Here is a 14,456-nt window from a genome sequence, read left to right on the forward strand (position 1 = left end):
GTGACATACACACACTATATTGGTATATCTATTCATTTCCTTTGCACGTAATTGGATTCCAATAGATCTATTATTCAAAAAGGAAGGCCATACCCCTTATAGGTGCAATTGAAAAAAAATAAAGTTGATCAGATTAGGGAAGACCCACCCTAAGGACTATGTTTGAGAGACTAGAAGACGACATCGACTACTCATAAAGAAAACACCCCAAACTCCAGCCTTTGACAGCGAGTGAATATTTTTTAACACCAGTCCCATACATTCGCTCTCGCAATGGATCTTTTCATCATAGCAGTCTATATTCTATTTTTTTTAAAAAAAAGGAAAAAGAAAAAAAATCGAATGCCAAATAACCGTAGTTATTATTGGCCATGTTCATTCGGAGACACGTATGGGATGACACGCGAGTCCGTGGAGTGCTACACTGGTACCTGTGCAGTACGTCGCACAGTACGTACGCGAACGCGAGTGACCGAGAGTGACGCTACCCGTCACGGCAGCCTCCGTGCCCGCGTGCTCGATAGATACGGCAGGCGTGTGCTAGTAGTGTCTAGACGACGCCAATATGCCACGCGCGTAGACTAGCGCAACGCAAAGCTCAGCGTGTTGTACGTGCGTACGTTGTTGATGACGACGTGCGATGCGGGCATGCGGATGGCTGGCATGGCATGCGTATGCAGGACGTACACTGCACGCATGAATGCCTCCCCGTGACCGCGCGCCGGCGGCCGGCCACAATGATTCCCTCATCATCATGCTCCCTTGGGCCATGGACGGGCATGATCCGTCCGAGGCAGTGCCGGCTTCCCTGCGAGCTGCTGGCTGCCCGGCCGGCATCGGAGTGCGGCTACGCTGTAGCCTCCTGCGCCTCTGCGCGGCTTCGCGCCTGCCGACGCAACCGCACGCCTCAGACCTGTTTGTTTACAAAAGACTCTACCCCTCCAAAAGACCTGAGTCTAAAAAAAAGTCCCACCCTATTTATTTTCAATGATTAAAGGGACTAAACCTCATTAAATGATATGTTCAAAAGACATTTTTACCCATTCTCCCTACATGCATGCTGATAGGGTAGGGGAGCAGTAGGTGGAATTGTAGAAAAAAGTCTCTAAAAAGCTCCTCATGAGGGTCTTCTTCAAAAAAGTCTCTACTCTAAAAAAAAGTCCCTAAAAGTCCCACCTGTTTGGTTTAAAAGTTACATAAGTCATAGGGACTTCAACAAAAGTCCCTCAAACCAAACAGGGCCTCAGCCACCCCAGCCTGAGAGCGAGCGACGACCAGCCCCTTGTTTATTTAGTTGTATCTAAAATTCCAAAATTTTATAAGATTTTCCATCACATCAAATCTTTAAACACATACATAAAGTATTAAATGTAGCTAAACAAAATAGCTAATTACACAATTTGTCCGTAATTTGCGAGACGAATCTTTTGAGATTAGTTAATCCATGATCAAATAATAATTACCGAATACAAACAAAAATACTACATATCAAACTTCTAAAAGTTTTTGCAATAAACAAGGGCCAGAAGTCACGGGGCTGGGCTCTGGAAAAAGTTACCGACTTACCGCGCGCGTGGGTCTCCGTCTCCCACTCCGATCAGGCGATCAGATCACACCCACGGACCCACCATTTTTACCGCGTGGCTAGCTGGTGTCCGGCCGGCCTCTCCTCCGTCCGGTCCTCCTCTCCCCCCTGCGCCAATCACCTGCTCCGATTGGTAAATCTGGAATGACAGGTTGTGTATTTTGTGCAGTCTAGGGAGCCCGCCTTGTTTTTAGCATCGCCTAGTGAGGGGTCGCGTTTCCCGATGCCACTGTGCCACCCAGCAATCCAGCCCAGCACCATGCGTCCCCTTCCTCTCTCCTCCCCCTGCCATCTCGTCCCCGCCTCTCCGACCAAATCATGCCTAATCACGCCACTCCTCTCCGAGTCCCCCCGGCCCGCCGGGCCATGGATATTGGATCCTGCAGGCACGCGCGGTATATAGTTTACCCGTCAGGCTCCAGATGTGGCTCCTCGCTCGCCTTTCTTCCTCCTCCCTGTCCTACCTACGGCTGGCTGGCCAGCGAGCTCGGGCTGAGCTACCTCCACGTTACATGCTGCCTGCTTCATTCTCGCCTCCTTGCTTGCCCGCGTTTTGAAGGCTAGCGAATTTGTTTCTCGAGGCATGGCGCTGGAGGCCGTGGTGTTCTCTGAGGGGCTCTTCGGCAGCTGGGCCATGGCGGCGGCTCCAGGAGGAGGAGGGTGGAGCTGGGGCCATGGCGAAAATGAGCATGGCGGGGCCGTGGAGGGGGTGATGGACTTGGAAGGAGGCGCCGTCGCCGCCTACTGGGAGGTGGGCGCAAGCTCCTCCGTGATGATGCAGGGGGCTGATCAGCAGGAGCCCGACGCCAGCTTATCTGCTGCGGCGCTGCCAGAGAACGGCGGCGGCGGTGGCAATAATGCAGCAGCTGGTGGTGGTGCCGTCTTCTCCCAGGAGGTAGCCGTGGCGGCGGCGGCGGCGCCAATGTCGCCGCCGCCAGCGGGGAGGCGGAAGCGTCGCAGGACGAGGAGCGTCAAGAACAGGGAGGAGGTGGAGAGCCAGCGGATGACCCACATCGCCGTCGAGCGCAACCGCCGCAAGCAGATGAACGAGTACCTCGCCGCGCTCCGGTCCCTCATGCCGCCGTCATACGTGCAAAGGGTACGTGCCTGCACCGCACCGCACCTATCTAGCTAGGGCCTAGGGCTTAATTATTTAACCCGCCATTGCCGACCTCGATGAAGATTATTATGGTTTTCTGTATCTCGTGGATGCTGGATGCGCACAGGGCGACCAGGCGTCCATAATTGGCGGCGCGATCAACTACGTCAAGGAGATGGAGCAGCTGCTCCAGTCGCTGGAGGCGCGGAAACACGCCCGCCGCCAGGACCTGTCGTCCCCCGGCGCCGCCGGCGACGCCGACGCCGCGGCGGGGCCCTTCGCGGGCTTCTTCACCTTCCCGCAGTACTCCATGAGCGCCGGCGCCGGCGGCGCCCCCTTCCCCGCCACCGCCAACACGCCACCCGAAGACGGCGAGGGACGACCGAAGAACGCTGACGCGGACGGCAATCACGGCGACGGCGACGACGCCGCCGCCTCGGGCTCGCGGCCGTCGTCCGTGGCGGACGTCGAGGTGACCATGGTGGAGAGCCACGCGAGCCTGAAGCTGCTGTCCCGGCGGCGCCCGCGGCAGCTGCTGCGCCTGGTCGCCGGGCTGCAGGGCCACCGCCTCACCGTGCTGCACCTCAACGCCACCAGCGACGACGCCCGCCGCATGGCCCTCTACTCCCTCAGCCTCAAGGTGCGTACTGCGTACTACCAACCACCCTCCCCCGCCGCCACTTGTCCCGGCCTTCCTCTCCCCGCGCCGCGCCTTGTCCGGAACGACCCCTCCAAACTCCCCCTTCTCCATGTTTTCAATGAAGCCGACGACATGGGGGCAGGGACAGGCCGTGGACTGCAAGAGCGGCGGCCGTGCGTGCCATTGTTTATTAATGTCTCAGCTCATGATGACCTGTTGAAGCTGAGCGTTCTCGTGCCCGTCCGCCGCCTTGACGCGCGCGGCTGCCCGCAGGTGGAAGACGACTGCGCGCTCTTGTCGGTGGACGACATCGCGGCGGCGGTCCACGGCATCGTGGAGGCGGTCGACCGCGAGGAGGGCGGCGGTGCCGAGCTGCACGGATCGCATGCCGACGACGACGACGAAGAAGAATGACGCAGCGAACTGCCCGATGTTCGAACTGATTTTCGCGTGTACGTTCTGTGTGTTGCCAGCAGTGTGCGCGTGTGCCCCTACTGTATTTAGCAACTTTGCATCATCCATCTATGGACGAATTTGTTTGGTGCGTGTGTGTGTGTACGTAGTACGAACGTGCATGGGGACCGTACGACACGCGTGGACTGCGGCGCAGTAACGTGTTCTCCGCCGCTCCTGTAGCCTGTAGGGCGACTGGTCGACGGCACGACCCAACACGAGTGACGGGCACAATCGCCGCAGAGCTTTCAGAGGCCTGTGCCCTGCCTGTCCGCGCTGCGCGGCGCCCTGTTGGACCGGCTGTTCACCTCGTGAAGCAGCAGCGTTCCCGATCGAACTAGCAGGAGGGCAAAGATTCCGGGGACAGCCCCGGCCCGCCGCCCGGCCGGTGGCCACCCACGCAGCCGGCGTCCGTCCGCCGGCTTCGGTGGCAAGAGCTCGGCCCCGCCGGCGGGTCGGCTGGGCCGGTGGTCCGCCATGCCATTGCCAACCCCAGCGCAAGAGGAGGGGGGGGGGGGGGGGCAAGGGTTGACGAGCGGCTCCTGCAAAAGAAGGCGTCGTGGGGACTGGGGAGGGAGCTTTTGCGGTGAAGGGCCGCCGGGCATGGGGGCATGGGCATGGCCGAGAGCGACGAGCCGACGATGGATGCGCGATGCTACTGAAGTACTGAACGCTGGAAAGCGGAGGTGATGGGGGAGAGGAGGGCAGAGAGCTGGGGGGTGATCAGCTGAGATGACAGGAAAAGACGTGCCGGCTCGTGTCGTCTCATTGACCCTCGCCGGAAAGAGATTCTGGGGACAGAGGCGCCTTTCCCCTTGCAGAGGCCCTTTTCCCGTTTCCGCCTAGGCATGATCCATTGCTAAAGCAGCTTGAAATGACGCGTCTCTCTCTCTCTCTCTCTCTCTCTCTCTCTCTCTCGAGATGTCCTCCTCTTTTTTTTTTTTGAAAAAGATGCCCTCCTCTCTCATTTTCTTTCAAAAGGAAAATCCGGTGATCGTTATACATGACCACCAAAGTTACTACACGAGGACACGGGGCGCGTGATCCTGCATGGAAAGTCACTGGCAACTGATCTCGCAGAGGAAACGATGGCACAACACAACAACACAGAGCCCGTGTTTAGTTCGGTAGGGTGTAAACTCAAATTTTTTTTTGCGTTTCGAATCTTCCCAATTTGAAGCACTAAATGAAGTCTATTTATAAAACTTTTTACACAAATGGGTTGTAAATCGCGATACGAATCTAATGATGCTAATTAATTCATGATTAATCAATAATTAGCGGATGGTTACTGTACCATCACTATTGCAAATCATGGATTAAGTAGGCTCATTAGATTCGTCTCGCGATTTACAGCTCATCCATGCAAAAAGTTTTATAAATAGACTTCATTTAGTACTTCAAATTAGCAAGATTTCTTTTCACTTTAATGTGTTTACGGCTTTTTTGCGTTTACGGGGTGGAACTAAACACACCCAGACTACAAATCACACTCTCCCTGGCCACATAGGGTGCTCTGATGAACTGAGCTGAGCAGCTACCCACCTCATCACTAAAACTAGAGGGAAAGTGGCCTTGACCGTGTTTGGTTTGCTTTGTGAAATTTTTTTCAAAAAAGACAAATGCACGCATGAAGTACTAAACGAAGTTTATTTCCGAAACCTTTTCACGGATGAGAGTTATTTTTCGAGACGAATCTAATGAGCCAAGTTCTATCATGATTGGCTACAGTGATGCTACAGTAATCGCGCATAATCATCCTCTAATCATACGTCAAAAATCCTTATTAGCTGCAGTAAGTGCTACAGTACCATAGCTGTGGAGATGATTTTGCAATTAGGTCTCATTTAATATCTTTAATTAGTGGTCAAAGGGTTAAAAAGTTTTCATGAAAAAATTTTCACCGCCAACCAAACACGGTAATTAATCTCGTTGCCTAGCATTCCTAGCCAACCAAACACGGTAATTAATCTCGTTGCCTAGCATTCCTAGAATGCACACTTCCCAAAAAAAGAATCTCGTGTGCATGGAGTCCTAAATGAAGTCTATTTGCAAAACCTTTTCAGTGATGGGTATAACTTTTCGCGACGAATCTAATGACGGTAATTAATCGATGATTGGCTACAGTGATGCTACAGTAATCATCCTCTAATCACGCGGTCAAAGGCCCAATTAGATTTTTCAGGGTTCCTAGCGCATGGGTTCTGGAGTTATTTTTGTAAACATGGCTTATTTGACACTGTAATTAGCGGTCAAAGTTTCCTAGCACTTTCTAACGCTGGAAACCAAACAAGGCCAGTGTACATGAGACCTGATGGCCCAATCAAGCCTACCGTTGGAAAGGAATGACACAGTATCAGGGTAGCAAGAACACATGAGAATATGTATTCATCCTGCAAGTACAGCAGCACAGCGCCCATATATAATGACATAACAGGGTGTTTTAGCTTCCAGAAACTACCCTGGATCTCTGGTATTGGAAAGAAACCACCGTCAGCAGAGTACAAATTTTCACAATCATAGGAGCAGCATACAGAAACATCGATGCAAGAAAATCCATTTTCATATTTTTGACAATTACCATTTCTGTTTTGTCATTTGGTTTAACCCACCATTTTCATTGCAGAAGACCACTGCATTGCCATTTTATTCCCCATCATACTTTTAGCTTAAACAACTGCGGAACTGGAATTTAGAGGTAACATGGCTGTACATAATTCATGCAACTAACTGGATTTAGGACATGGCAGTTTAGTTTTGGAGAGAAGAATGACATATTTCTCCATGTAAAAGACAAACGGACAAGTTGTTTGACAGCTTTCCGTATCATTCGATGCTTCCAAACTTAGATCAATAATTTACATGCTGTTTCAATGGCCTACTTGTTGTTTGATATCGAGCTCATGTCTGAAAGGAATAACTCCATGTAAGCCTAGTACATCCCTGAACAAACACGACAAGAACAACTTTATCAGAAAGATTCCTGTATCTACAACATGTCGGTCAAATTAAAGCATTCTTTTAGTAACAGAGACATTGGTAAATCCTAGGAAAGTGACAAGATAAGTTAGACGTACTCGTACTGGTCAGATCGATCTTCCAAGAATGACCTCAATGGAAATAAAAGCTAAGGACTAAGGAGGTACTAAAAGCACAGGTGAAGTATAGAAGTGCTTCTTGAATCAGATATAGAATAAAAAGATAAGATTTCTAAAAAAACGAGTTTGACTTGCTAACTATAATTTAATTTAAAGGCAGAAAGTTCCAAAAAAAAAATGGAAACGAGAAGCTTTATTAATTTCAAGACTGTTACATCAAGGTGATAGAAGATCCTGAAATCCCCCAGCCTCTGCCAGAAGGCACACAACTCAACGTAAAAAGATCAACAAAAAGTTCAAGGCACACTAATGACTATCGATCCGAAGACTAGACCGCCACACATGTGCCCGAATAAAAAAAAACTCCTTGGCCACCTGCGCCAAATACCGAGAAGCCGCTACAACGACTTCCTGAGAAGAAGACTTCTGCATGACAGCCCGCCACTGAGTTAAAGCGAATGGTGGCGACTTTGGTGAAAATTTTGAAGCTTACGTTCAACAAGCAAATTGGTTTATATTGTTGTATTTTGTTTGTCTCCTGAATTTTTGGCAATAAAGTTATTACCCCAAAATTTCAGCTGAAAAGTGGAATATCCCCCTGTGAAGATCGTGAAACATATGCATCAGATCGCCCTTGATGACGTCCCAAAACTGTTGATATAATTCAGCCGGGAAGCCATCGGGACCTGGAGCTCTTGGAGCTTTATTACGTTCCATTGCGAAAATTGCATCCCGAAAGTTCCAATAAGACGTATATTTTGCTCAAAAGAAGATCTGGCTCGTATTTCTGAAGTGTTAATGGAGTATAGGTGATTATGAGAATGCACACAAGTGGTGGCTGAGCAACGAGTCTCATCTATGTATTGCCATGTATCCCTGTGGTGTGGTGGATTCAGGATGTGAGATGGGTAGGGATCAATAAACTTTGACTTTGGGGATGCCAAAGGGATAGATTGTTCAGTAATGTGGTTCTGTTTTGTTTAATATTTTAAGTTAAAGGTCTAGATAATACTTGAATACTTTGCTGTAAAGAATGTTGATATTGCATTTCTGCTGTTTAATATAAAGCAATACATGTTTATTATGAATGCTGACATCTCATCTTGCTCTGAAGATATATGTTGCCAGGCACACCCACTACTACAGATCGGGCCATTTGTCCCGGTTCCAAAGGGCTATTTGTCCCGCTTTTGTCCCTGGAGGCTTTTGTCCCGGGTGGTAGAACCGGGACAAAATGTCCCTCGCACTAAAAAATCTTTGCGCCCTGCGGGATTGGAACCCAAGACCTATTGCCTAGCGTATGGCCTGCTTGCCAACTCACCTAAGCAGTACATGTGACTTAGTAAAGAATAACTCCCTTTTAAATTATCACGTGGAGGGGCTTTTTGTCCGGGTTGGTAACACTAACCGGGACAAAAGGGTCCTTTTGTCCGGGTTGGTACCACCAACCGGGACAAAAGGGTCCTTTTGTCCGGGTTGGTACCACCAACCGGGATAAAAGGGTCACCCTTTTGTCCGGATTGGTGTTACCAACCGGAATAAAAGGGTCGGACCTTTTGTCCCGGTGGAGCCACCAACCGGGACAAAAGGGGTTCAGAACATGAGATGGGTAAGGATCAACGAACTTCTTGACTTTATTATCTACCTGCTGAAGCAATGGTGAGTATTGTGCACAGCACAGATATAGAGCTAACAAACATGTATCATGTTCTGGCAACCTGAAAGAGTCGAGGAGAGAGCACCCAAGATTGCCAACATTTAATCGTAAATTCACTTTTTGAAGGAAGCCATGGGCATAGTCACCCCCGGAACGACGGATCGAGGAACGAGGAACGGGGAATGAGGAACGGCATTTGGAATGGATTTTTACACTGCAGAACGAAAATGTTCCCTGTTCCCGCGTCCCCAGAACGACGTTCCCGGAACGTGGACCACACCCTCGTTCCACGTTCCCTAAGGCCATGGGATCATTTAGTGATGCAAGGGCTGTTGTGGGAGGCCTTTTTTGTTAATTAACACCATTTCAGGCTGAAATCATTTCGAAAAAGTAGAAAACAATACTTCCACAAATAACTAGTTATTGGCTCAATGCACGGCTGAATTCAACTATTGTTGAACAACGTACTAACGTGTGTCCGCGCCAGTTTGTTAAGTCTTCTCAAAAGTTGGACAATTGATACTTTAAAAGCCACAAATTTAGTGTAGATGGAAAAATGTAAGTGTCAAAATGCTGAATAGTTTATAGTAAGACCCTATTTGGCATAGCTTCATGGGCAGCTTCACATGAAGCTATGCCAAAAGGCTTTTTTGAACTAACTTCGAGCTTGAAGTCATCCATGAAGCCAATCTGTGTTTTTACTGGCGGGGTGAAGCCACCTGCTTCACCATGAAGAAGCTCTCTCATCAAATGTTTTCTAAAACAATTTCTGCTTCACCAACTGTTTTAGAAGAAGTTAGCTATGCCAAACAAGGTTTATACATTAAATTCCTTGTCATGTTCAATGTTTGTGGTCTCAAGAGTGTACTGACGAGTGGTTGGTGGGAAAGGGGATACGCAGTGCACACATACATCAATCTACCTTGAATTAAACAAGAGTAAATTCCTTCTATGCCATTGAAAAATATAGTTCATCCCCTATGTGCCATTGAAAATTAGCACATCCTTTCTATGCCATCGTTTATAATTTCTCATCTCCTACGTGCCATTGCCGTCAAGTAATCCTAACTGAGCTGTTAGAGGGTGGGGTGAAAAGGCAATAATACCCATAGCTGGATGGAGCATATATGTGGCCTTCATCCCTCCCACGTCATGGGCACGACGGCGGCGAGAAGAACACAAGCGCTGGGCTCGCGGGGCGCCAGAACGCTGCATTCCCCACCGCCCACCACGGCCCTCCGCGCCCGCTGCGCCCGCTATGCCCTGGCTTGCTGCCGGCCGCGGCACTCCCCGCTGGACGCTGCGGCCCTCCGTGCCCGCGCTGTCTGCCAGCCGCCGCGGCCCTCGCCACCAAGGGGCGCGCGATCGCCCTTCCCGTCGCGCTCCCCGCCGGTGTCGCGGCTGCCGCACTCGCACTTCCCGCCTATCGTTGCGGCCCTCGCTAGTGTCAACCTGGCCACTGGTCGCCGCAGCCGTCGCCCGTACTCGCGCTCCCCGCCGGCGATGTGCCCGCCGCAGCCCTCGCCGGCGCTTGCGCCAGCCGCCGCAGCGCTCGCCCGTGGTCGCGCTCCCCGCCCGTGCCGCGGCCCTCGCCGGCCGCCGGGGCCCTGGCCCGTCCTCGCGCTCCCCGCCAGCGCTGCGGCCCTCGACGGCGCTCGTGCTGACCGCCGGGGCCCTTGCCCGTACTCGCGCTCCCCGCCAGCGCCGCGGCCCTCGACGGCGCTCGCCCGTGCGCGGTCCCTGCCGGCCGCCGTGGCCCTTGCCCGTGCTCGCGCTCCCCGCAGCGCCGCGGCCCTCGACGGCGTTCGCACGTGCTCGCGGTCCCTGCCGGCCGCCGCGGCCCTCACCCTCGCCCGCGCTCCCGCCATCCGCGCCCCTTCTCGTAGCCGTCGCCTCTGTTCCTTTTTTTTTTTATCGTGGCTGAACTCTTTTGGGAGGAGGGGTAAAAACGTCCCAAAAAGACAAGTTTGACGCCGTTTAACTGTATATTTGACGGCAATGGCATGTAGGGGATGAGAAATTATAAACGATGGCATAGAAGGGATATACTAATTTTCAATGGCACATAAGGAATAAGCTATATTTTCCAATGGCACAGAAAGAATTTACTCATTAAACAACTATCAAACTAATAAAAAGGGGAAACGAAGGCAACAAGGCACTGCTACTAACTACCACTCTATAATGCTGTTCACAGGGCACATAATTAAGATGGTTTACCAATTCAAAGCGAAGTTCAGAAATATCATATTGCATGCATGCCACGGTGCCTGAGTACGGATGCAGAGTTCATCCGCAAAATTGATGTGCTGGCACATATATTTATCCCAGTACTAATATCAATCAACTTTATTTCCACACCATTCCCCGAAATTTTCCCTTTGCTAAGATTGATTCACATGACAAAACTTGGTATCAATTCGCATTCGACGAATCGAACCAGACACACTTGATGACTCGAACCGTGCACGGCGGAGGAGGCGTTTTCTTGAAAGGCGGCGGAGGAGGCGTTGCTGACTTGCTGTGCCTTTGCTTGGCTGCAGGCTTGCAGCCTGCTTGCTTTTCCCTCTGCTTGGCTGCATGCATCCAGCCATCCACAGGCCTTTCGAGGAACGAGGATACAGGAAGAGTTTATTCCAATTTCTACTCATCTTTTTTCGGCATCAATCCATCCTGCTAGTTCTTTTTTTTAGTTTTATCAGGTGCTTCTCGCTACACTGCCATATTTTAGTTATGTTTTTATTTGCTGTACTCCATGCATGCAAGTCAATCTCAAGGACAAACGATTCGAAGAAAAGGCTCTGAAAAAGGCGCACAATGTTCCACCTTTTTGTACTCAAACTGATGTGCTCGCATCAGACCAAGACAGAAGACATCATGCTAATTTTGCTCGATATGACAATCTATTACCAGTACGAGTGCAGCCTGCTTAGGGATAAAAAACCAAATTAATGATCAAGTCTACTCTGCTTTTGTGTCGGCCTTTGCTGCTAAATCCTGTCAGCCAGTTGCTTTGAGCTGCATCACCCTGTCTATGGTGTTTTTTTTTTTTGAGAATCTCACCCTGTCTATGGTTTTGTGTTCCTTTGTATTCTATACACGCAGACCAATTTTACAAGGTCTAAACATTTTGGAGGGGTGCTGCGAAGTATTAGTACCGATGAAGTCTTAAAAAAAAAAGTTGGATAATCAGCTCGCGAGAGCCGTCCGATCAGGTTTAAGCGTCCCGGATCGTTGGGTGATTAAGCACGACACCTTCGCGTGCGGGCCACACAGCAAACCTCCTCTCTGATTTTTAGGACCGACTGTGTGTAATACGAGTCTTCTCCCCCTCCACCAGTCTCAATCCAACCCTGCCTCTCCTCATCGGCTTCCCCCAAATCGATCCCCATCGCTCCGCTCCATCCATCCATCCATGGCGACCCTCACCATGCAGCCGATCGGCGCCAGCCCCGCCCCGGCTGCCCAGGAAGACCAGAGGCGAGTGGTTTTCTTCCTTCGCTTGTTTGTTTTGCCCGATTGACACCCAATGAACTGGGGATTTGGAGCTTAGTTTCGTGATTTTAGGTGTTCCTGTTCTTGATGCAGGAAGGCGGAGAACCCTGCTGTGGATGCTGCCGATTTGAGCGACATCGACTCGGGGTAATTGCTTCCGTGCCTCGTTTAGCCCGGTACCTGACTTCCCTAGCGAATTAGCGCACGTTTTATTGATGTGGCTATGATTCTGCGCAGCTGGGTTGTCCTCAAGAACTCGGACATCGTTTCGGCAGATTTGGCCGCCGCCGCCGTCAGTGGCGGTCAGCGTCTAGGCTCTTCCACGATTCCTAGCTGGTATGAGAGTGTGTGTGGCTGTTCCGTTGTTGGTTGGATTCCTGTGAATTGTGACCAATTTCCTTCGATTTATTTTTTTTATGTGCATTCGGTGTTTTTGTTCTCCCAGGGTGCGGTGGGTTGTTGGAGGCGTGGTGTACACGGTCGTGCCATTCTACAACAGAGTTAGGCAGCTTGAAGGTACATAAGAATATAAGATCAACTTAATAATGGTTATTTTCTGTTCTGTCTCGTTTATAATATTCTCTCATATAATCTGTGAGGAAACAAATTCCTAGTTCTGCATATGACCTTAGTGTACTCTTTGAATGAATCTGTACCAAGTACATGCAAATCCTTAAGCTTGTCAATAAGTTTGGAGATTCATGTTGCTGTGACTTAATTTCATGCCAGAGGAGACAGTGGAGTTCGTGGAGAATTCTGTAGAGGTTGTGGAGCATCTAGCTGAGGCAACAGAGAAGTTAGCTGCAAATGTGGCCAAGCAGCTTCCTGAAGATGGGTCTCTGCAGACAGCAGTGGAGGAGATTGAGCACATTGCTGAGGTAGTGGATGCTGATGCAGAGAAGGTTGAAGCAGTCACTGAGAAGGTTTGCTTTTGTTCTCTTTTGTTCTTGTAGATTGTTTGATATGCTCATGCTATACATGTTAGTTATTTCCATATTGCAGCCGCATAAGAAAGTATCTTGTTTTAGAAATTTTATCATTGCAAACTACCAATTGAACAAAAAACAACACTGTGCTTGTTCTGGAATTTCGATGTATGCCAAGTTGCTAGCTAATATGTGTATGTGTGGGTATTGTACCCTACTTGATCATAAGTTTAACCCCTGAAGCAAGAAATGTTTAGTAGTTTAGTACTTTCTTTTGGAGAGCAGAAGTTTGCTAGCTAATATATGTTGTAGTCCTGAAACAGAGTTTTTCATGTATGCAGAGTAACAATGAGTAATGAGAACTGTTTGATGCAGTTTCTTTTGGAGTGAATAGATTTCCTTTAATCTTAAGCAATTTCTGACCATTTCGGGTCCCATTCATTCAAAACTCAGTTGACTGGTTGAAGTACCTTCTGACACTCTTAGATTGGTCACTGTCTGGCTGAAGGTCATTTCTGTAGGAGTTTAGTTGTTTCTTGTGGGGAGCTGAAATCAGTAATCAGATTCAATATTTATGGTGGTGCTAGTATGGAATTTCATGAGAACTCAACATTTGAAAGTTGAAAGATTTCTTGCATGCTTGGTGCTGCAGGAGTAACATTTCAAACATATTTTTTTCATGATATAATAAGTTTATGAGAAGTTTTGTAAAGCAACAAGAGAATACCATAGGTTTGCAGGGCATCTAGAAAAAAATAGTAGGATTTCATTAAGGGAACCTTTAGGTAGGATTTTGTTTGCAACATTCGACAGGAACATAAATTTGGTACTAAGGATTGGTAGATCTGTTAACCCACTCGCCACTCGGTTAGAAAAAGGACACTTACAATAGAGCACGAAATACTTCCTTGTTTCAGATGTCTGCTGAAAATTAACCTGGAATAAAGGTATTAACTACTTATGATTCTCCTCACCTGTACAGATCGACAAGGTCAGCGATGAGATTGACGCTGCTGTGGAGCCTGTCATCGAGGAGCTTGAAAACGAACTTGATCAGGGCGCAACATCAGACAACGGAGTCAACGCACAGAATTGATCAGTGGTCTGTTAGGAGTGCTCCTCAATGTGCATAGCGTGTGTACTGTTGTTTTTTCTTCTCTCTTCTCTCATTTGAAGGACTGCTTGTACATATGCTTGATGCTGAATGGCTCGCACCCGGCCATGATCATAGTAAGGTGTGAAGATTGTGTGCGGGGTGCTCGTAGATGAACCGTGGGGAACCGAAGACAGTTCAGATGTGGAACTAGATGAATATTCATGAATTATTGGTATGATATCAAATCATTACGTAAATAAATACATATTGGCCTGTGAACATTTACTGATTCTCTGAGCTGTAAATCAGCCTTGTAGAAACTTGTACTGCATTTTTGTTCTTCTTTACACTCTGCTTCTTTAATGTGCAGACCACCACACAAAACCCAGCTCTTCCTAGTCAGCAGT

General features: G+C 49.1%; 3 protein-coding genes across 3 annotated transcripts; 2 read left to right on the top strand and 1 right to left on the bottom strand.

Moving 5' to 3' along the window:
* The first annotated feature begins 1,838 nt into the window (after nucleotides 1-1,838).
* LOC120677305 (transcription factor bHLH94-like) lies at nucleotides 1,839-3,871 on the top strand. Its single transcript, XM_039958452.1, has 3 exons — nucleotides 1,839-2,684; nucleotides 2,812-3,324; nucleotides 3,598-3,871. The coding sequence occupies exons 1-3, from the start codon at nucleotides 2,169-2,171 to the stop codon at nucleotides 3,736-3,738; spliced, it is 1,170 nt and encodes a 389-aa protein (XP_039814386.1). The 5' UTR covers nucleotides 1,839-2,168; the 3' UTR covers nucleotides 3,739-3,871.
* A 5,917-nt stretch (nucleotides 3,872-9,788) lies between these two features.
* Nucleotides 9,789-10,400, bottom strand: LOC120678203 (spidroin-1-like). Its single transcript, XM_039959353.1, has one exon. The coding sequence runs from the start codon at nucleotides 10,398-10,400 to the stop codon at nucleotides 9,789-9,791; it is 612 nt and encodes a 203-aa protein (XP_039815287.1).
* Nucleotides 10,401-11,838: 1,438 nt separating this feature from the next.
* LOC120679181 lies at nucleotides 11,839-14,338 on the top strand. Its single transcript, XM_039960686.1, has 6 exons — nucleotides 11,839-12,012; nucleotides 12,121-12,174; nucleotides 12,265-12,363; nucleotides 12,473-12,543; nucleotides 12,757-12,950; nucleotides 13,936-14,338. Exons 1-6 carry the CDS (start codon nucleotides 11,948-11,950, stop codon nucleotides 14,047-14,049), a joined length of 597 nt encoding a protein of 198 aa, XP_039816620.1. The 5' UTR covers nucleotides 11,839-11,947; the 3' UTR covers nucleotides 14,050-14,338.
* The last annotated feature ends 118 nt before the right edge of the window (nucleotides 14,339-14,456 follow it).

This window comes from Panicum virgatum, chromosome 6N (assembly GCF_016808335.1).
Source record: "Panicum virgatum strain AP13 chromosome 6N, P.virgatum_v5, whole genome shotgun sequence".
Classification (NCBI taxonomy): domain Eukaryota; kingdom Viridiplantae; phylum Streptophyta; class Magnoliopsida; order Poales; family Poaceae; genus Panicum; species Panicum virgatum.